The sequence below is a fragment of the Rhineura floridana genome, chromosome 16 (assembly GCF_030035675.1).
Source record: "Rhineura floridana isolate rRhiFlo1 chromosome 16, rRhiFlo1.hap2, whole genome shotgun sequence".
In the NCBI taxonomy this organism is placed as follows: Eukaryota; Metazoa; Chordata; class Lepidosauria; order Squamata; family Rhineuridae; genus Rhineura; species Rhineura floridana.
Genome location: NC_084495.1, coordinates 23,059,712 through 23,081,942, shown reverse-complemented (window position 1 = coordinate 23,081,942; position 22,231 = coordinate 23,059,712). Strand labels below are relative to the sequence as shown.

At 42.9% G+C, this 22,231-nt stretch overlaps 1 protein-coding gene across 6 annotated transcripts in view; it reads left to right on the top strand.

Moving 5' to 3' along the window:
• Positions 1-22,231, top strand: part of DIAPH2 (diaphanous related formin 2) — a 455,139-nt gene that overhangs the window by 52,901 nt on the left and 380,007 nt on the right. For all 6 annotated transcript variants that reach the window (XM_061598178.1, XM_061598177.1, XM_061598175.1 and 3 more), the window contains 4 exons: positions 10,065-10,139; positions 10,231-10,300; positions 11,556-11,692; positions 19,301-19,409. In XM_061598178.1, coding sequence (XP_061454162.1) covers positions 10,065-10,139; positions 10,231-10,300; positions 11,556-11,692; positions 19,301-19,409 — 391 coding nt within the window. The remainder of the gene's footprint in view (positions 1-10,064; positions 10,140-10,230; positions 10,301-11,555; positions 11,693-19,300; positions 19,410-22,231) is intronic.

Here is a 22,231-nt window from a genome sequence, read left to right as displayed (position 1 = left end):
TTAGAATGTAAGGTGAAAGCTGCTCTTAAAATACTTGGAAGAAACAAATCACCAGGAACAGATGGCATGCCAATAGAGTTGCTACAAGCTACTGAAACTGAATCTGTCCAAATTTTGACAAAAATCTGTCAAGAAATATGGAAAACTAAACAATGGCCCACAGACTGGAAGCGTTCCATATACATCCCAATTCCAAAGAAAGGGGATCCTAGGGAATGCAGTAATTATCTATCTGTTGCCTTAATATCCCATGTAAGTAAAGGAATGCTCAAGATTCTACAACAAAGGCTCTTACCATATATGGAGCGAGAAATGCCAGATGTCCAAGCTGGATTCAGAAAGGGAAGAGGCACCAAAGATCATATTGCAAACAAAGCTTTGGAACACCCTACCCCAAGAAGTCAGCTCTGCTCCCTCCCTGATGGTTTTCCGGAGACTTAAGAAAACAATCTTGTTCTGGAGATCCTTCGGGAGGGACTGAAGGTAGAGCCTGACACTGATTTTATGCCTTCTGCGTTAAATTTTACCCTTTTAGTCCCCTTTAGTACCACTCCCTGTATGTATGTATGTATGTATATAGACAGACAGACAGATGTATTTTATGCATTTTAATTGTATTTTATGTATTTTAATGTTGTGTGATTTTATTGTTTACAATTTTATTATGTACATGTTTGATTTTATTTTCGTAAGCCGCCTTGAGTGATTAGAGGGTAGAAGGGTGGGATAGAAATATTTTAAATAAATAAATAAATATGTTGGATAATGGAATAGGAGTTTCAGAAGAAAATCACACTGTTTTATAGATTACAGCAAAACCTTTGACTATGTAGATCATGAAAAACTATGGAATGCTTTAAAATAAATGGGGGTGCCACAGCATCTGATTGTCCTGATGCACAGCCTATACTCCGGACAAGAGGCTACTGTAAGGAGGGAATATGGAGAGACCGATTGGTTCCCCATCAGAAAGGGTGTGAGATGGGGTGTATTTTATCACCCTATTTATTTAATCTATACACAGAACATATTATACGGAAAGCGGGATTGGACCAAGATGAAGAAGGTGTGAAAATTGGAGGGAGAAATATCAATAATTTAAGATATGCAGATGATACCATACTACTAGCAGAAACCAGTAATGGTTTGAAACGAATGCTGATGAAAGTTAAAGAGGAAAGCACAAAGGCAGGCTACAGCTGAATGTCAAAAAGACTATAGTAATGACAACAGAATATTTATGTAACTTTACAGTTGACAATGAGGACATTGAACTTGTTAAGGAATATCAATACTTTGGCTCAGTCATTAACCAAAATGGAGACAATAGTCAAGAAATCATTAGAAGGTTAGGACTAGGGAGGGCAACTGTGAGAGAACTGGAAAAGGTCCTCAAATGCAAAGATGTATCACTGAACACTAAAGTCAGGATCGTTCAGACCATGGTATTCCTGATCTCTATGTATGGATGTGAAAGTTGGACAGTGAAAAAAGCAGATAAGAGAAACATCCACTCATTTGAAATGTGGTGTTGGAGGAGAGCGTTGCGGATACGATGGACTGCGAAAAAGAGAAATAATTGGATGCTAGAACATATTAAACCAGAACTATCACTAGATGCTAAAATGATGAAACTGAGGTTATCATACTTTGGACACATAATGAGAAGACATGATTCATTAGAAAAGACCATAATGCTGGCAAAAAAAAAAAAGGAGTAGAAAAAGAGGAAGGCCAAACAAGAGATGGGTTGATTCCATAAAGGAAGCCACAGACCTGAACCTACAAGATCTGAACAGGGTGGTTCATGACAGATACTGTTGGAGATCGCTGATTCATAGGGTTGCCATAAGTCATAGTTGACTTGAAGGCACATAACAACAACAACAACATGATTTTTAGTTTGTTTTTAGTTGCTGAAAAAATGTGTTTGCAAGAAACAAATTTTTTCTTCACAGAATTCAATAAGTCTTTCTCCTGCTTCATTTCTATCTCCTAAGCCCCATTTCCCCACAATTTCTAGTTCTTCTGTGTTCCCTACTTTTGTGTTCCAGTCACCCATGATTATCAGCACATCTGGTTGGGTGTGTGATCAATTTCTTCCTGGACTTCTGCATGATATCTCTCCAATTCCTCTTGTTCTGTGTTTGGTGTTGGAGCATAGACTCGGATGATGGTTATGTTGTTAGGTTTCCTGTTAAATCTCATTCACTCAAACCTTGTGTTATAGCTTCTAATTGCTTTTGCTACATCACTTCTCACTATTAGAGCAAACCCGTTTCTTCTTAATTTCTCATTTCATGCATAAAATATTTTGTAGTTGTATGATTGAAAATGTCCCATTCCTGTCCATTTTAATTCACTCACACCAAGTATTGTAATGTTGATGCATTCCATTTCTTGCTTGACAATTTCTAACTTTCCCTGGTTCATGCTTCTCACATTCCATGTTCCTATTGTGTACGTTGTACAACTCGGGACTCTCCTTTCGCAACTGTGCGTATCAGCCTCTGGGCTACCTTTTGGCTTTGACCCAGTTCTGGCATTAGTCACAGCGCTACTCGTACTTGTCCTTTGTTCTTCCCCAGTAGCTCGGTGAGTGCCTTCTGACCTGGGGGTCTCATCTTCCAGCACTATCTCGTGTTGCATTTTGGATAGTCTATTCATAGGGTTTTCGTGGTAAGAGGTATTCAGAGGTGATTTACCATTGCCTTCCTCTGAGTCTGGATGCATCTTAGTCTGGTGTCTGAGCTTTGACCATTCCTCCTGTCCCTGCTAGGAGTCTAGCCTCTTGGTCTAGACTCCTGACGGCATTGCTCTCAGCTTCTTTGACACTCTCAAACCCCATCACTGCATTAAGGTGTGCGTCCTAGAGGGGAGAGCAGAGGGTAGAGGAGATGAAAACAGAGCTGTGCATCTTAATCTATCAGAAATATATTTGTAAGCCTAGGTGACATTGACATCTGTTCTCTTCCTTGCTCACCAGTATTGTTCAAGTCCTGTTGACAAGAACCACCAGTTTATTTTTGCTTTTTACACCACTGCATTTGCATCCCATTCAGGAAATTATGGTCTGACGTTTTATTGCTTGCCATTAATCCCTGGATGATGCCTGTAGGAAAATGTACTCCTTGTTCATTGCAAAACACATTTACTACTTACACAAAGTGTATTAAATGCAGCACATTTCTGGGAGCCCTTTTCTCCTGCTGAGAAAAGGAAAGTTAACATGTAAACATGACCTTGATGTGTCAGTTCCAGTGCGAAGACAAGAAGGTGAACTCCGTCCTTTGAGACCTGCTTTGAGAGATTCAGGCAGTCTGAGTTGTTGAGAGAAAGGCTGCAAACCCCAGCACTGTTTTATTGTTGCCCATGTTTTCCCTATTAATTGTGCGTGCATTCATCTCATGAATAAGTGTTATCTATTCTTTTGCCACATTTTCCCTTTTTGTTCTCACCTTTTGAATCTTTAGTTAAATGGTGGTGCTTGGGCTTATCTGTTTCTTTGTAATCTCAGTTGCTGCTACAGTTTCAGCTACTGTCTTTGTTCAGATGACTTTCAAATCTCCTTTTAACATCCAGCTGAATTCTGTGTTGGATTCTATCAGAGAAGTATCATTGCAAATACATTCATATTCTCAAAAACTCCATGCCTAAGCCTGACATTATATTCTGCTGTGGTCGAGGCTGGTATTCTCTCTTTGAATATTTCTGAAGGTAAAATCTTAGGAGGAAGGTGGATAATTCCTCATCCTTTTTTGAGTGTCTGCTGTCTCAGGTTTGTGTCTTTGTAGTGGTGTGTATTGTTGCTTTCCTACAGCTGGTATAGCGCAGTGGGGAGGACAGCCTGGCTGGGAGTCCAGAGTCTGTGAGTTCAAATCCCCGCTTGTGTCTCCTGGATATCAAGGGCCAGCTAAAGATCACCCCACAGTGAGTGGCTCAGGGATTATGTGCTCTGCCATCTGTGCAGCCGTGGGCAAGCTGCATAGTCCCAAGGAGCACAATTGCCCCCTAGCTGGCAGTTGCTGACAAGGAAGGGACTGGCTTGTGCAGCTGTGGCAAGCTGAGCAGGCCCTAGCCAGCTAGGGAGGACTAGCCTCAGAGGGAGGCAATGGTAAACCTCCTCTGAATACTGCTTACCATGAACACCTTATTCATAGGGTCGCCATAAGTCGGGATCAACTTGAAGGCAGTCCATTTCCATTTCATTGTTGCTTTAATTCCATTCCATTTTTCTGTGAGCTGCTCTGGCTGCTCTGTGAGCAGAACAGCATGGCACAAATACTTTTAAAAGTTTTGCCTCTCATTTCCTTTGAGCCTTATGTATATTTTTCTTTAAACTGTCGTCAGGAGATTTTTAATAAGAACATACACAATAAAATATCAGTGATATCCTCCCTCCTTCATCTGTTGCTCCACCCCCTCATTCAACCTCAAACAAATTATCAATCAAATCACATAATGGAGAAAATAAAGAAAACGGAAGGGAAGTGAGACAATTTGATGTACAACCATCATGCTGTTAGTTTAATGCCAAACCCTCCTTGTTGGCTAAATCTACGAGGTCTTCCATCAAAGTTTCAGTTTGTGACGTTCACTCCTTTCAAGTAGTGCAAGTTAAGTAATTTGACTACTGTGATACAGAGATTGATAAGATGTGATTAACCTTCCTTCAAAATGTAGTAGTATTAGGACTGAATTACAGTATATACAATAAGGTTCCACTTCATTCTGCACACTTCCACCTGCAGTTGTGGTTGGTAACCCAAGGACATAAAAATTTGTCCAGAGCCTGATGAACTCTAAAATAAAAATCTGCTCATAATCTTCAATCAAAAGAAGACATTTTAATACTTAACTGTTTCCATGTAGCTCTGGGAGCATGAGATAGGGTAGAACCTAACTTCCATTGGACCAGCTTATCTGAAGTCTGTGGTTTTGAGCTCTAGTGAAAGAAATGTGTGTACCCTAAAGTTTATGCCCAATTTTTTAAAAAAAAGTCTACTCTGCCTTTCAAAGCTAAAAATCACCCAATACAGACTTAATCATAAAAATAACACACAATCAGCAACATTGTGTGAATTCCCAAGATGAATACATAGATATATATATAAGAGAACAATCTAAAGGCTTAATAAAGAGACAAATGATATCCCCCCCAAAAACAGCCAGCATCAACAGCTTTACAGTTAAATGTTGGCAAACACAAAAGCTTCCACTTGTTGCTGACCTTCTGGGACAAGTGTTGCACACTTGTAGCACCACTACAGAAAAGACCCTGTCTCTGTGTGGTTACAGATTTGATTTCCCCACTGATATCAAAATCAGGGCTCTTCAGAAAACATTAAAACCTGGGGAGGTTTGTATGAGTTTTCATTTCCAGTGCTATTAAGTCCCTTTCAACCCTTCCTAGATATCTTGTCATTTATTTTAGACCATAGTCTCCTGGATTCTGATGAGCTCTTGCGTCTCTTCAGGATGTTTATTCTGAAGTACTTCAAGCAGCAATCTTGAACCTAGATGGCTCTGGAGAGCCATCTAGTGACTGAGTGTTGTATTCACATCACCAAAAATAAAATACAGAACAAACAACATGAACAGAAAGCACACCCTATGTCAGCAGCTGAAATATGCTGGTAATTGTGCATATAATAGTAGCTGTTCCTCGATGTTGCTTATATGGCTATCCAAAGTCTTTGGCTTTTTAGCAAGAAAGGAGAGGAACTGCTGCAGTAAAAATGCAAGCTTGCTGTAGGGCTTGGTCGATAAATGGGATTCCTGCATGTTTGAAGCATTAATGGAATATTATTGAATGTGTGGTGTGTTTAATACTCTGCACATTTATTTGAGTTCAGAAACTCAGTCTTTTAGATACATGAAGTCTGCAATTCCCCAAAAAATCATCAGCATTTCAGTTGGATAGTACTATAGGTATCCCCTTGGTTTTTCTTTGACCACTTATATTTGTGTGTCTGTTGTCCTGGTAGGAGGATTGAAAGAACCCAGGCAGGGAGTCAAGAGGTAGGTAGGTGTGTGTGTGTGTTGCTAAGGGATTTAAATATATTCAGAAGACTAGATTTGCTTCAGCAAATATGTTTTAGACAACAAGAAGTGTGAAGCCCAAAACAAGCTATGAGATGAGTGTATCATTGTGTGTATAATGCCCTCTGTGTACTTTGTCCTTTACTTATTAACATAAGAAAAAAGTCTAGATCTTTGCCTCAATGAATTTAATAGCTTACATTCTGAAACCTCTGAGGGTCATATAAATGAATTTGTATACATCTAACCTCCTTGCCGCAAAGATTTGTTTCTCTCTCAACACCCCCCGGTTACCCTGTGAAAAGGGCTTTGAGGTTGGCATGACCATAAACATTTTAAAGATTAATAATCTTTACAAAAAAATTAAAAGATAAACTTTTATCGGTTTGCTTTATACTAAATGTATTTAATATTGAATAACTTTGGTTTTAATATGTCAGACTTTTTCAGTTGACAATACAATTTTTATTTATGGTTTTATTCTTGGAACAAGATGGACTACACCTTGCCATTATCCTACCATTCTTTATTGTTCCATGTAGCTTTGAACTGTTACTCCTTTTATCTGATGTTCAGTGAGTTGGATTGTACTATAAGGCTACTGCTGAGAATGGAACACCATTAGAGAAATGCATTCTGTTGCATATCATGCATAACCCTGAACCCTAGCCTCTGGCATTGCACAAACAATGTTAGAGACAACATGAATGAATGTGAATGAAGTTTATTACGGTCACATGACCAGCATATCCAAGAGCATTTTACAATTAATAGAAAAATATAAAATCTTGATTTACAAATTCCATCATTCAGTATAAAAACATCCCCCCTTTAATATTTGACAACATATTATATAATCGATTAGACTTAACCTTAGGTCAAAGGAGACCACTAAATGATTGTCTGTAATAAATGTTCTGGGGTTATCTTGATTCCTTTTTAAAATTAGTAGGGAGTGTTATTTTTGGATCTTCTTTCTGATATGGCTGCTGAGGTAAATTTTGCTACTGCTAATGTTGTCTCGGCATTATAATCTCCTAATAAGTAATTTAATTGAGTAGATTCAGATTTTAGAACGTATGGTGCTAAAAGTGGCAAGATTAGTTGTAGTCTCTTCTGGTCATAAAAAGAACACCGTAAGAGCACATGAGCATTCGATTCCACCTCTCTTTTTCCACAAGGGCAGAGTCATTCTGCATATGGAGAGACAACATGCTAACATTAGATTTCTTTTTGAGACCAGTTGCCTTGGGCACGCTTGAAATCCCACACAAAAGTGTGCTTGTTTTACACCATTTGTGTGGGAAGTGCAAACTTCGAATGTTGTAAAACTCTAATGGACCTCTGTGGTGAGGTAACTGATGTTTTCACACATCCTTAGTCTTTATAACATGTATTTCACATTTCTGTACTAGCAGTGGCAAAAATATTTTGAAAGCTGCCTTGGATATTTCATAGTTACTTAGGTACCACTTGGGCAATAATACCTACACAACAATTAACTTGAAGAATAGTCTGAAAGTCACTGAAGAATCTGGCAGATGCAGTCATTAAAAAAAAGTGGTGCCAGGAGTTGATCTGAGATGTAGAAAATTATCTGATAAGGTTTACTGATTATCCATCTAGTTAAGTGTAGCTCAGAAATCGTATAGAACAGGAGTTCCCAAGCTAGGGTCCATGGACCAACAATTCTCTGTGATCTTCATGGAGGTGGTCTGCAGAATGTCTGTGGATTTGTGGTTGAAGACAGGAGATGCTACATCCATCACATTAAATAGTCATAGCGAGTTGTGATTGTATTTGTATTGCTTCTTTTATTACAATCTGAATTCTATAGGAATTCTGTGGAATTCAGCTTGTAATGCAATAAAATACAGTATTTAAGAAGTAAAAGAAGAAATACAAATACAACTAGAAACCATACAGCATCTATCACAGCACACTACAATTGCTACAATAGGCAGAAAAATCATTAAATGGTCCACCAAGACAATCAGCAGTTTTGAAGTGATCTGTGGGGGGAAAAATGGGAACCACTGATGTAGAAGAAGAAGAAAAGCTTACCTGTGTATTCACTGGCAAACTACTCCATTAAGGAGTGTAGGTACAACAAACTTTAATAACTGGATGCCCAAGGGTCAAATTTAGCTCCCTGAGAAGAGTATCAGCTGCATTCCAGAAGTAACCAAGGTATGTGGAGGGCTAATGTCTGTGGCAATCAGATTTGCTGACGTTTTATTTTTGGGAATAGGGAGGGAATCTTGACTTATCAACTTGCACCTTGTCTTCAAAGTGACTTGCCAATAAGTCTAGTTGCTGACCAAAGCACAGACTGTTTCTTCGGCTCTCCTACCACCAACACACAACTTTTCCTGCTTGTAGGTCCTGTGCTATTTTCCCTTCAGCCAAGTTTTTGCACTTCCTCAACTGCATCGTCACTGATTACCAGCATTCTGTTGTTCGCGCTTCTTCTTCAGCGCTAATATCTCAGCTTCCTGGTCGGTGGTGTTTGTGTGTGGTATATGTGTTTGCAGGATGTGGGTGGGTTGCAGACTACAGCTGGCCAGTGTTCCATCTATGATATAGTAAACTGTGAATAACTAGTATATTAAAAGTGCTTGATTTTGTGACACATTTTTGCAGTTCAATTGCTTGCTGTTGTCTCAGTCTAAGGATTGCATGATTGTCATCTGAGGGATGTGTAGGTCAAAGGCAGAGATAGATGGGTGACCCTATGACTCTACTAGTAATTTTGTGTTCCCTTCAAATTTTTATAATTCAGCATTGGTTTGTACAATAGAATTCTGGTTTAAGACATCAATACCATTTAACTGTATTTGATCTTTCCTTATTTCCTCCCATGGGTTAGTTAGCATGTTACTTTAAGCTAAATCAATAATTATGGACATGACTTTCACTTATTTGTGTGTGTATTTCCCCCCATACATGCATGCTCCATGTTTGGAAGAAGAAACATTTCATGTAAACCAACTGTTAATCTCTGTGCTGCACATGTTTTTGTTGTTGTTGAGACAGTAAGAATGGTTTTCTTACTGAGAGTATGATGTTATGTGAAACATAACACAGGGAAAAAATTTTTACCCTCCTGCTCCAGAATATCCTAGTAAATTTGGATTCTCTTGTCTTAAAGTAGTAAGTAAGGTTTATTGTTCATAGCCATTGGCCACCACAATACATATAACATAATTACACTTGACAAAAAGATAAAACATACATCAACAAAGGGTATGATATAAGTATCTAAAATGCATTTGAAGAATTAAAAAAACAAATGATAATAATTAAGATTGAATAATTTAAATGTTCATTCTAGGACCATTTACAGATTTGATATAAGCAAGTTAAGGTGATTGGTTTTGGGATCTCGCTCTAATTTTAGCCGCTGCTAAGGCGAATTTGGCTACTTGTGTATATACGGATATACGGATCCAAGCCAGCTAGGAGTATGCAGATTTGCTCCATAAGAGATCTGTCTGAGAGGGTTAAAAGAATAGGCTGGAGAAATTTAAGCCTTGGGGTGTCATACAGCAAGTAGGTTAATAAATAATGGCCAATGTCCTTGTCTTAAAGTAATAAACCCAATATTGGTCATATTTGGCTGGTGAAGAACACTTTGGTGAGCTAGATGTTGAAGGTTAATCTCTGTAGGCAGTATCCAAGAACTATTGGAGAAGATACGGTATACACATGTTCAAGTAAAATATATTTGAAATTAAATATGTTGCAGTTCTTGAATTATAGGATCAACATTTAACATTGTTTCCGAGCCAGAGTTCATGGTGTGCACTAGTGTGGCATGGAAGTATATTGCATATTCTGCCTTCCCTATTAATTATATTTGCATGTTTGTGTAGATATTCAACATGTATGCCAACCTCATCTATGTGTATTGGAGCCCTCTCCTTGTAACAAATTGTTGGGTTGTCATGGTTAACTTTGGTTATTATGATTACGCAAAATAGCCAATGTTGCATTTTATTTTGCATTTTATTTTTCTACAGCTGGGTTAACAATTTTGGACATGAAGGGCTTGGGCTTCTGTTGGATGCTCTTGAAAAGCTTCTGGACAAGAGACAGTAAGTACATAAGTTATGAGGGAAGGAATGGGTAGAAAAAAGGTAGCTGTTAATTCAGTGCCTCAACATTGGTATTTTTTTCTTTTTAAAGGCAAGAAAATATTGACAAGAAGAATCAGCATAAGCTTATACAGTGCCTCAAAGCATTTATGAATAATAAGGTAATGATTTCAATTCCCTCTGGATTTTACTTTAAATGGATTCAATTTATATGGTCACAAGTGAGTCTTTCTTTCTCCCCTCCTCCTTCCCCCTCCCTTTCCCTACCTATATATTTGTGTGAGGCTGTTGGGGCCTGGTGAAAGGAGAAGGTCTACGACTTTTCCCCCTTAGTTTCCACCCCCTGTGCCTGCAGCCATTGCTGCTGGCAGGAAATGAAGGAAAGTCTTCTTCCCCTTCATCCCACTGCTGCCGCCGCTGCTGCCACTGGTGTGTTTGGGAGTAATGAAGGAGTGAAATTCTCTCTCCCCTTTGTTCTCCCACTGCTACTGCTGCTGTCACTGAGGGGAGGGGGTAACAAAGGAGAAGAAGTCTTTCTCCTCTTGTTCCTGTTGGGAAAAAGTTTTTTTTCAAGGAGGAGTCCTTTGAAGGGGAAAAAAAGAAGAGTTTGTGGCCTTCATGACTAAACTTTTTAAAGGCATGATTGCAATCCTATATGCCTGGCAGTAAGATTCACTAAACTCAGTAGTGCTTGCATTCTGATGCATAGGCTTAACTAAGCAGACACATTGAAATATAACAAAAAATATTCAGCTGGCGGAGATTCAAACTTTAAACTGGTAGCCTCAGTTAGGAAGGGCCGTGGCTCAGTGGCAGAGCATCTACTTTGCATGCAGAAGGTTCCAAGTTCAGTCACTGGCATCTCCAGGTAGGACTGGGAAAGACTCCCTGCCTGAAACCCTGGAGAGCTGCTTCCTGTCAGTGTAGGCAGTATTGAGCTAGATGGACCAATGGTCTGATTCAGTATAAGGCAGCTTCCTATGCTCCTAGGAATTCCATCACTGGGGGTGGAAACACTTTCAGTGGCTATAAGAGTTAGAAAGCAAAAAAGAAAGAATCAAGCTCATTTTGCCCAGACTTGATTTTAATCTGGATTCTCTGATTGTTCCAGTTGATTAACACTGATAAGATAGAAGAATCCTAGCCAGTCTCTGCCTCGTCCTATCTCCTCACTTCTTGAATGTGAGCCAATCTGTCACAAACAACATAAAACCTTGAAAGACTCATTATCTCCTCATTCACTTGCCAGAGTGGAGAGGGCCTGTCTCCAAAGCAGGCTTAAAAAGTTGTAATTTAGAGATTGCATTTTGTAATTAAAATGTTTTATTTCAAGTTCTGGGCACCGTCATTTGATAGGGGTGTGTGTATAGAGGAGAATCCCCTAGGATATGAACTATTCCCAAATTTATTTTTTAGTATGGATTGGAAAGAATCCTAGGAGATGAACGGAGCCTTCTTTTACTTGCCAGAGCAATTGATCCAAAGCAACCGAATATGATGACTGAAACAGTAAAAATACTTTCTGCCATTTGTATTGTTGGAGAAGAAAATGTGTAAGTAATAACTTATTTAGACACTGTATTAATCAATTTAAATGCAGTGTTTTCCATATGAGGCCGGCCATCACTGCAGTATTAGCTCCACCTATCGTGCGAAGGCAAGAATGTTTTTTTTTTTGAAGTCAAGACTAGGGGCGTCAGGCCCCTCCCACTCCCCAGTTCATTCTTGCCTTCGTACGAACAAGATTGAGATTTCTATAGCGTAGCTAAGTTCTTTTGTGTTTTTTCGTGAGTTTGTGACAGGGTGTGGAGGTTCTGTTTTATGTGTATTCCACGTTTTCCCTTCCCCTTGTCTTGTATTTAACTTGTTTTTGTCTGTTACTCCCGGGGAATCCTTGGGTGGAGTCTCTCCTTTACCTGGATCGTTTCCCTCCCAAGCCTTTAGCTTCACGGCCTTTGAAGAGACCGCAGCTGCGGCTCTCTCTCTTCTTTCAGGTGGGAGCTTGCGGCTGCAGCTCCCGGCTTTGTTCACGGCGCTGGTTCCCCTTCGGAGCCCGCTTGGCGGCCTCTCTTTGCTTAGCCCCTGGCCGTTTTGGGTTGCCTCCCGGTCCGACTGCGGCTGTTTTTTCTCGGTGGTCCATTACATCCTTCCCCTCCACAGGAGCCTGCAGCTGCGGCTCTCGTGCCTTGCCACTCGGCGATTTCTTCCTTGGGCTGCTCACCTTTAACAGACCCGTTCGGCGGCCGTTTTAATCCTTGCCGCAACAGTCTTTGCAGCCGGCGGCTGTGGCTAGTGCCTTAACTCTATTACCTCAGCTGCCTCATTGTTTTTCACCGGCCTCCCTACGTCCTTGACGGAGCCTCTCTGCTGGATGTTTGAGCCGCGATTTTGCTTATTAGCCCCGCAGCCGCAGCATTTTCGAGGCTGTGCTTCGCAACTTGCTCTTAGTAGTAGCTGGGTTCCTCAGCTATTCGCCATTATTCCCTTGTCATTTTTCACCATTTTGATTGATATTCTTCCCACTCATATTGCGGGTGCCATTTTGTTTGTCCTATTTCCCCGCCCTTTCTGTTCAGTCTATTCCGTACTAACCAAGGGGGGTTTAGCTGGCAAGGGCTCCTTACATGTGTGTTGCAGATAGGATTCCATAGTTCAACGGACCCCTCTACCACACGTCTCCTGCTGTTGGCTCTCACAACCTTCGGATTAATATACTTCAGTGACTGTTCCATCAAGGCTGTGGCTGTGCACCAAACTATTTGAACTGTACATTCTGCCCCACTCGTGGCCGTGTACTAGGCGGCTGATACTGCACAAGCTGTTTGAACTGGACATTCTGCCCCACTCGTGGCTGTGGCCCAGCCAGTTGCCCCTGTACAAAACACAACTTATTTGAACTGTACATTCTGTCCCCTCCATGGCCATGTACCAGGGCGGTCTATACTGTACATTCTGCCCCCTCTGTGGCCGTGTACCAAGCCTGAAGTCTAGTCTGCATTATATCGATGCTGTTACCATCGTACATTCTGCCCCCTCTGTGGCCGTGTACTTAGCCATCTGCCAGTGCATTCTACCCCCTCTGTGGTCATGTACTGCGCCTGTTCGGGTCTCTACATTCTGCCCCCGCTGTGGCCGTGTACTGCACCCATAGTGAATACAAGATGGCGGAACAGCCAGACATGTCTCAGACAGCCAAGCCACAACCATCTAAGGCAACTAAGACTAAGCATGCCAAAGCACTGGCTAAGACTAAACATCTTTCCAGCCACAGCAAACCAAGCGTCCACGCTATGCTTCTGTTCCAACCCCCACCACAGCAGTCCAGGAACAGCTAACGGATATATTTCACTCCCCCACTGCTTCTTCCGATGAGGAGGACTTTGCTGGCTTTCCTACTCAGCCAGCACTTAACCAGCCTCCACCCATATTGCCACCCAGGGCTTATCCTACGTCACAGCCCACTGAGCCACCTACTCAGGCACAACAATCTGCTTCAACGGGGCTGCAGCTGTCTCATGAGTTTCTTTCACAACTTCAGGGCATGCTGTCATTTTTTACTCAAATGCAGTCACCACCACAAGTTCCCGCAATACGTCAACACACTATGGACCAATATGTAGGTCATGGGGCAAATCCTTCCTGCTCCCCAAATCCTTTTGACGTAGCTAGAGGCAGATGTATTGATGACACTTCATATGGGGAGGAGTCACCCTTTGCTGATCATGCTGAAGGAGACGAATGGAGTGACTCTTCGGAACATGAGGAGGATGCATCATATCGCTTGTTTAATGCCTCAGATTATCAACCTCTAGCTCGCAGGGTAGTTAACACCCTTGGTCTCCAAGCTGCGTCCCCAACAGCTGCCGCTCCAGCTATTAAAGGAGCCAGGGTTCTCAAATCCCCTGCACCTACTGAGCATTACATCCCGGTGCCGGATCCCATCGCCAAACTGGCCACCGAAGAATGGTCTCATCCATTTCAAACTCGCCGCTTCAAGAACCTGGCTGACAAACTTTACTCTCTAGCTCCTGACTTTGCCACCAAGCTGGCCGTTCCCGGCATAGACGAGCCTATCGCTAGCCTAGTTTCGCGATCTCTTTTGCCTAGGGAAGGAGAATCCCAACTAAAGGATGCTACTGAGCGAAGATTAGACTTCGCTCTCCACAAAAATCATGAGGCCACTGCTTTCTCCATGCGAGCCTCTGCATCAGCTTCCGTCTTCTCCAGGGCAGCAATGATGTGGCTGGATGATCTTCTAGAGGACCCTAACCCTGATCCTGTTTCTCTCAGAAGGTCACTGATAAAGTTCCGCAAGACAGCGGCGTTTGTAGCTGATGCCACTTTGGATTGCATTCAACTGGGGGCACGAGCCATGACGGCTCAGATAGTCGCTCGACGGACCCTCTGGCTTCGCCACTGGCAAGCTGACTCTATGGCCAGAGAGAATCTCTCCAGGGCACCTTGCTCCGGATCTTTGCTCTTCGGCGAGGAAGCTCTAAAGGCAGTGCTGGTTGATCCCAAAGACGCTCACAAACCGGTTTTGGCCACTGTCAAGAACATCGATCATAGGCGTTTCAGGCGATTTCCCCCCTTCCGCACTAACCAGCCCTTTCGAGGAACGCGGCCAGGAGGACGAGGCCGCGACTTCCGATCCTATGACTCCAATTCCTTCAGGGGAACCTGGAACCGACGTTTCCAGGGCAGAGGTCAGTACCAAGGGCTCAGAGGTACCTCATCGTCCTCATGTAGGGGAGGGTCTCACCAGCACAAACCGTATTAATGCACTTCCTGTTGGCGGCAGACTACTTTTGTTTGGAGACCAGTGGCTGCGTCTGACTAAGGTTGCCTGGATCAGGGACCTTTTTAGTTCTGGCTATGCAATAGAGTTTTGGGCGACTCCACCAGACAAATTCCATCTATCCCCTTGTCCCAGGGCGCCAGCCAGGCACAGCATCATGCAGGCAGCTATACATCACCTCTTGGACATAGCGGCGATAGAGCCAGTCCCTACAACAGAGAGGTTGGAAGGGGTGTACTCCCTCCTATTTGCTGTGCCCAAACGAGATTTGTCATGGAGGGCGGTATTGGACCTCAAGTTCGTCAACCGTTTTGTAACATACCGCAGATTCAAAATGGAATCCCTCCACTCCATTACTGAAAGCCTGCAAGAAGGAGACTTCCTGGTTTCTATCGACCTAAAGGAAGCGTATCTCCATGTGCCCATTTGCATAGCCCACAGAAAGTTCCTTCGGTTTGCTTTTGGCCCCCAGCACTTTCAATATAGAGCGATGCCGTTCGGCCTCTCCTCTGCTCTGAGAGTATTTACCAAAGTGCTTCTCACCTTAGTGGCTTATGTCCGAATTCAAGGGGTCCATCTCTACCCATATCTGGATGATATTTTAATACGGGCAAGCTCTGAGGAGCTGGCTCATCGTCATTTAACGCTCACCCTCAATGTCTTGCAGGCCTACGGCTGGCTTGTCAACTTCAACAAAAGCCATCTTCAACCGACCCAATGCCTACTACATCTAGGGGCGATGTTGGACACCCTGCAGGCGATGGTGTTTCTGTCTCCAGATCGCATAACTGCCATCACAAACATCACGAGGTCTTTGATGCAACAAACAACCGCAGATGTCATGTTTCTAGCCAGGGCGCTCGGAATGTTCATCTCTACCATCCATATTGTGCCATGGGCTCGAGCCCACTCTTGCCACCTTCAGTGGGCTCTGTTGCCCTTTCAACAGGACATTGCCAACTCCAATCATCACACAGTTCCTCTGAGCCCCGCACTGCGCCTTTCATTCCGCTGGTGGATGAGGGTCCAACATCTTTCCAGGGGCACTCCGTTCAGAGAACCTCGCAGGACTGTTGTAACTACAGATGCCAGTCTCATTGGCTGGGGAGCACACTGCAACTCCCAGTACGTTCAGGGGGTTTGGTCCACAGCAGAGCAGACTCAGAGCATCAATTGGCTGGAGCTCAAGGCGGTCCACTTAGCTCTACTTCATTTTCAGTCTCTGTTCCCTTTGGACCATGTCCTCATTCAAATGGACAACACGTGTGTAAAATCACATTTGAACAGACAGGGGGGCACCAGGTCCCATCCTCTGCAGGACCTAGCTTCCCTCATCTTCGTCTGGGCAGAACAACATCTACAATCCCTAAAAGCAGAGCATCTCAGAGGGATTTGGAATGTGACAGCAGACAACAGGTCTTTCTGGGAGAATGGAAACTTCATCCGGCCATTTTCCATCGTCTCCAGCGTCGGTTTGGCGTCTTTTCAATCGACCTGTTTGCTTCCAGTCGCAATTTCCAGCTTCCCAGGTACTTTGCCCGATACCTGGACACAACAGCGGAAGCAGTGGATGCTCTGTCCATACCATGGCCAGACGATCTTTTGTACGCCTTCCCTCCAATACCGCTGTTAGTCAAAACCTTGCGGAAGGCGCGGAGTGAGAGGGCACAGTTGGTTCTGATAGCACCATATTGGCCACGTCGCCGTGGTTCTCGGATCTCCTTGCAGTGTCGGTGATGGATCCTTGGACACTTCCAGTCAGGCCAGATCTTCTATCCCAGGGTCCAGTATGGCATCAGGACCCCACTTGGCTCAATCTAATAGCGTGGCTTTTGAACGGGGACATTTGAGGTCGGCTGGCCTGTCTGACGCTGTTATTGATATTATCTTAGCCTCGAGACGACCATCTACCACCCGTATTTATCAACATACTTGGGTGGCTTTCTCCAAGTGGTGCCAGTCTCACCACTGCGATCCATCCCAGGCCACTATGCATCAGGTGCTGCAATTTCTCCATAGCGGCTTTATGATGGGACTCAGACCCAACACTCTACGTCGACATGCGTCCACTCTGTCGTCCATTCTTTCAGTGTCCTCCACTGGTGCCCCTATTTCCTCACATCCGTTCATTAAACGCTTCCTCAGAGGCACTGCTTTACGTTCACCAGCTGTAGTCCACCGTTTTCCCTCATGGAGTCTGTCCAAGGTCCTACAAGCTTTACAGCGCCCTCTGTTTGAACCCCTTAGGACTGTGCCTTTACGTCTACTGTCCTTCAAGGTCTTGTTCCTGCTCGCCATCACTTCTGCCAGACGAGTTTCAGAACTGGGCGCATTGTCTTCTGCTCGCCATCTCTGTGTCTTTCACAAGGACTCTGTTGTGCTGAAAACTGATCCTTCCTTCCGACCCAAGGTCAATTCAGTTTTCCATTGCAATCAGAACATTGTACTCCCTTCATTTTGCCCGAACCCTACTCATCCTCTAGAGAAGGCTTGGCATTCGTTGGATGTTTGGGGGGCTCTCAAGACCTACCTGTCTAGGACCCAGGAGATTCGACGAACGGAGTCTCTGTTTGTATCCTTTCATCCAAAGTCTATGGGGTATAAAGTAACTAATTCTACATTATCTCGCTGGTTGCGAGCCTGTATTACTTTAGCCTATGAAGCTCTTCAGCTTCCAGTTCATTCCACCAGGTCAGCGGCTACTTCTGCTGCCTTTGATACCAACGCCCCTGTTGCTGATATTTGCAGAGCAGCTGTTTGGTCTACCCCACACTCGTTTATAAGGCATTATAAAATAGATCGTTATGCCTCTGCCGATGCTTCTTTTGGCAGACGAGTGTTGCAACCGGTTCTTAATGACAATTAGCATGTGGGTGGTCCCTCCCTATTATGGGCTGCTTTGGTACATCCCGCAGTGATGGCCGGCCTCATATGGAAAATGGACCATTGGTCTCACCTGAAGGGTGATTTTCATATGAGGACGGCTATCACGACCCTCCCAGTTGGAGGATGAATAGATATTTTACTAAACCGTTATATATTACTGTTAAGCTATTGCATTTAAAGTTACTAGTGAAGTCAAGACTGCTAGTTCTGTTATATCGTTAGAGTCATGTTATTATGCATGTTATTTTCCTGCTGGCAGGCCTGTTGGCCCTGTTCTTGTATTTTTAGATTTTTCTCTATAGACTCGCTGCGAATGAACTGGAGAGTGGGAGGGGCCTGACGCCCCTAGTCTTGACTTCAAAAAAAACCAAAACATTCTTGCCTTCGCATGATAGGTGGAGCTAATACCCGCAGTGATGGCCGTCCTCATATGAAAATCACCCTTCAGGTGAGACCAATGGTCCATTTTGTATCAATAATTTTCCATATGTCCAGCCATAACTATTTTCCCTTTCCATTTTACTGCCAAAGAGACTTCAAGGGTCCTTTGCTGGCATCATTATAATCCCTCTTTGCATGGAGGAGAGTCTCTACTAGTCATGATAGATATTTGCTACCTCTAAGATCAGAGGCAGTGTGCTGGGGAATAACCGCTGGAGAGGACTGTGACTCTCATGACTTGCTTCTGGGCTTCCTGGGGGCATCTGGGTAGCCACTATGGGAAATTGGATGCTGGAATAGACAAACCTTTGGTCTGATCTAAGACTGCTCTTCTTAACCTATTCTCCTTTCCTATTTTCCTGTGAATTGTGGCTTGAGGCACAATTGTGGCTTGAGGCACTCCTAATAGAGTGTGTGTGTGTGTGTGTGTGTGTGTGTGTGTGTGTGTGTGTGTGAGGCAGAGACAGCAGCCAGAACTCCTTATGTTAGAGTACTTTCTAAAATTGGCCTGTCTGCCTCTCACACACAAAATATCAATGTGAGAAGGATAACTTTAGAAGCTTTGATCGTAAGATAAGTTAAGGCAGTTCATGGAAGGAAACTATCCCTGTCTTCCACCTGTGTCCCATGAAAAAGTGTCTCTGGAGAACCTGTACTTGGGTTTGAGCAATTCCCCCTTCCCTAGCAGTCTCCTACACATTATCCCATATTGTTCAGGAGGGCACCTCTGGATCTTTCTGTGACCTTCTTCCACTTAACTTACCTTAGGATCCAAACCATAGTGTCTTAATTTTATTTAAAAATGGGAAGATAGAGCATGGATTTATTTCCTGTTCTTTTAAATCCTTTCTTGGTAGCGGTTCTCTCTCTCTCTCTGTGTGTGTGTGTGTGTGTGTATTTGAAGAAATGTCCTTTGAAAGAGACAAAAGTGCTTTCAAGAAGAAGATGTGTGTTTATGAGTAATGTTAGATTCTAAATGATAAAGCACATCCGTACTTTATAATGCATATCATTAAACCACAAATTTCTGTTGCAGCCTTGACAAAATTTTAGGAGCCATAACAATTGCAGCTGAGAGAAATAATGGAGAACGGTTCTCAAACATTGTGGAGGGGCTTGAGAATCATGAATCCTTGCAATTACAGGTGGGATTCCTCAGTTTACAACTTTTAGATTAGACTATTTTGTGTTTTAATAAACGATGTATGACAAATAATTATGTAACAAGTGGCTGCCAAAGATTTGGCTATGGGTTTTTTTTTTATGGAGGGGGAATGGACTGACCCTCAAATATATTTGCTCCAGCTTTCTTTATTTGAGAGTTTCATATCTTTGTTTAGGCATTTGAAATGACACAAACACATTAGGAACATTTTCTCCATCTCCTTTCCTTCAGTGGAAAGAAGTTAGAGAAAATACTTGGAACACAGTGCCCAGTGGTTCTAATTTCTCTATTTGTGAAAATGACATTTTTTTCTCTATGAAAATAGTCTCACTGACTTCCCAGCATGGCAAGATAAATACTTGCACGTTCTCCACACACAACAATATACATTGTCATGCCTTCATTCTTCCTCTTTGTTGTTAGTTCTGTCCCAGACCAGGTTCTTCTGGGCAGAAGCCAACCAGTGAGCTAGTCCCCAATCACAAAAGGCTGGATCTGCTGCTCGTGGAAAAGGCTGTCGCTCAATAGTAGAGCATCTGCTTTGCATGCAGAAAGCCCCTGATCTAATTCTCTGCATTTCTAGCTAGAACGGGGAATGTCCCCTGCCTGAAACCCTGGGCAGCTGCTGCCAGTCAGAGTGGACAGTACTGAGCTAGATGGACCAGTGGTCTGACTTGGTATAAGGCAGCTTCCTTTGTTCATGCCACACACAGCAGTATATATGCTTCTTTTACATGGACTATATTTCCATGTTGTGAATTGCCATCGAATCCTCCTGTATTCCAGAGCTCTGTTTGTGTACAAATGTGTGTATGGTGCCCATGCCCTCACGTTGTGTGCATTGGAGCCCTTGCCTCTTAAGTTGCATCTACTGATACACATTACAGCAGGGTATTTTATTATTATTATTATTATTTCCATTTGTATGTCCATCGTACAGGTTATTGTATTTTACCTATGAAAATACTTGAATGGCTAGTTACTCAATCTACTGTATGAGAGTTTTTCCTCCCATATTGTATAATAGTTCTGTATCAAAAAATAGATCAAATCAAGTCCTGGAATGCCAACTTGTGAATGAGATAATGATTGAGTTCACAACTTCTGCCCTGTAAGTTTAAGGCCATAAGACAAGAATGATTTTTGTAATCTTGGCATGACAGTATAAAAACTTTGAGTGGTAGAAAGAACCAAAAGGAAATATTGTGTTCCATAAAAGGTCAAGGTTCTGCTGCAATAGCATCCCTTTCTCTTTGATGAATGCAGGGTATGTTATGAACAATGTAATTGCCAAGTTTATTTTCTGTAGACACTGAAGAATGTAGAGCAAAGTTATTTTTATTACTGGGTTCTAGATAATATAAAATGTCCAGATAAATAACAGTTATGCATAAAAATGTCATGGGAAGATTGTGTATGATTCCAGTACCAGCCTAGACACCTGGTTAGTCTGATGTTTGTTGCATGTCCTTGTTAGTTACAGGGCCGGTGCCAGAAGGTGGTCAGGTTGGGCCTTGGCTGAGGGTCCCTGGGTCCCAAGAGGCCCCTGGAGGGTCCCTCCTTAGGGTGAGTGGGTAGTGTTCCCTTTCGTGATCCGTGGCAGCGTTGGCTCCTGACCCTGCCGTGGATTGCAAGTGGGAGCTCCCAGGTAACCCCCTACTGCTGTGCAGGCCCGCAACACCTGCCTGCATACCCCACCTCCCTTTCTCTTGACATAAATGCTGGTTGCACTGTGGGTGCAAACCTGACATCAATGAAGATGGTGCCCAAGGTTTTCCTAAGGGTCTGATGCCCCTGCCACCATCTTGGTTGATGGCAAGGATATGCGCATATAGCATGCACGTGTGCCATCAACCAAGATGGTGGTGGAAGCACCAGCCTCTTACGGAAGCCTCGGCCGCCATCTTGGTTGATGGCAGGCATGCACATACAGTGTGGGCAGCATTCACCAAGGGAAAGGTAGGTAGGTGGAGCGTGTGTGCATGTGTGTGCCGGGGCCCAGGGCAGGCTGGTGCCCAAGGGCCCTGGCATGCCTGGCACTGATCCTGGTTAGTTATCCTCCCTCCTTCAAACAAAGTTCTTAATTTAGCATTTTTGGACAGCCACAGAGTTGTGCTATATCCATTTTTAGTCCTAATAGAGGACAGTTGAGAATATTTCCTGCACTTTAACTTAAAAACCCAAGGCAGTTCACAGACAAGAACACTACGGTTAGGCCAGTGCAACTTCTTGCAAGGGTAGAATTCTTATCGAAACTGCTGCTTAGTATCCTTATTGTTAGAGCAGCAAAACTTTATTGTAAAGTTCCTGTATCTTATATTCTAATAAACATATAGGGAGGAAGGGCGGGATATAAATCTAATAAATAAATAAAACAAATATATCTTTTCCTCTTTTAAGAGGACCACTAACAATTTATTCAAGCATCTTCCCTTTGACTTTTCTGCATGGTGTCCAGTGCCTTATCTTATAAGGCAAGGGGTAATAGCTAGATAAAAAAGCACCCCCCGTAAAGAATATATAACTTTAATTGCAGAATGCAAAGGATGAGATTGACCTAAATACTGATAATATTACATATGCTGCCCATGTGATGCATTCAATTATACTGGTGTCACCGTGAATGTACTTTAAAGGCTTTTGCAATTTTTATGACATCTCTGATCCTTGACTGATGGTATGATTGTAAGATTCATTAACTCGTTTCTGACTGAAATGTTAATTTTAGCAGCAATTAAGCCAGAATTTCTATTGGCCAAAACAATCACAACAGATGGCACCTTTTCTCTCTATTAATTTTCG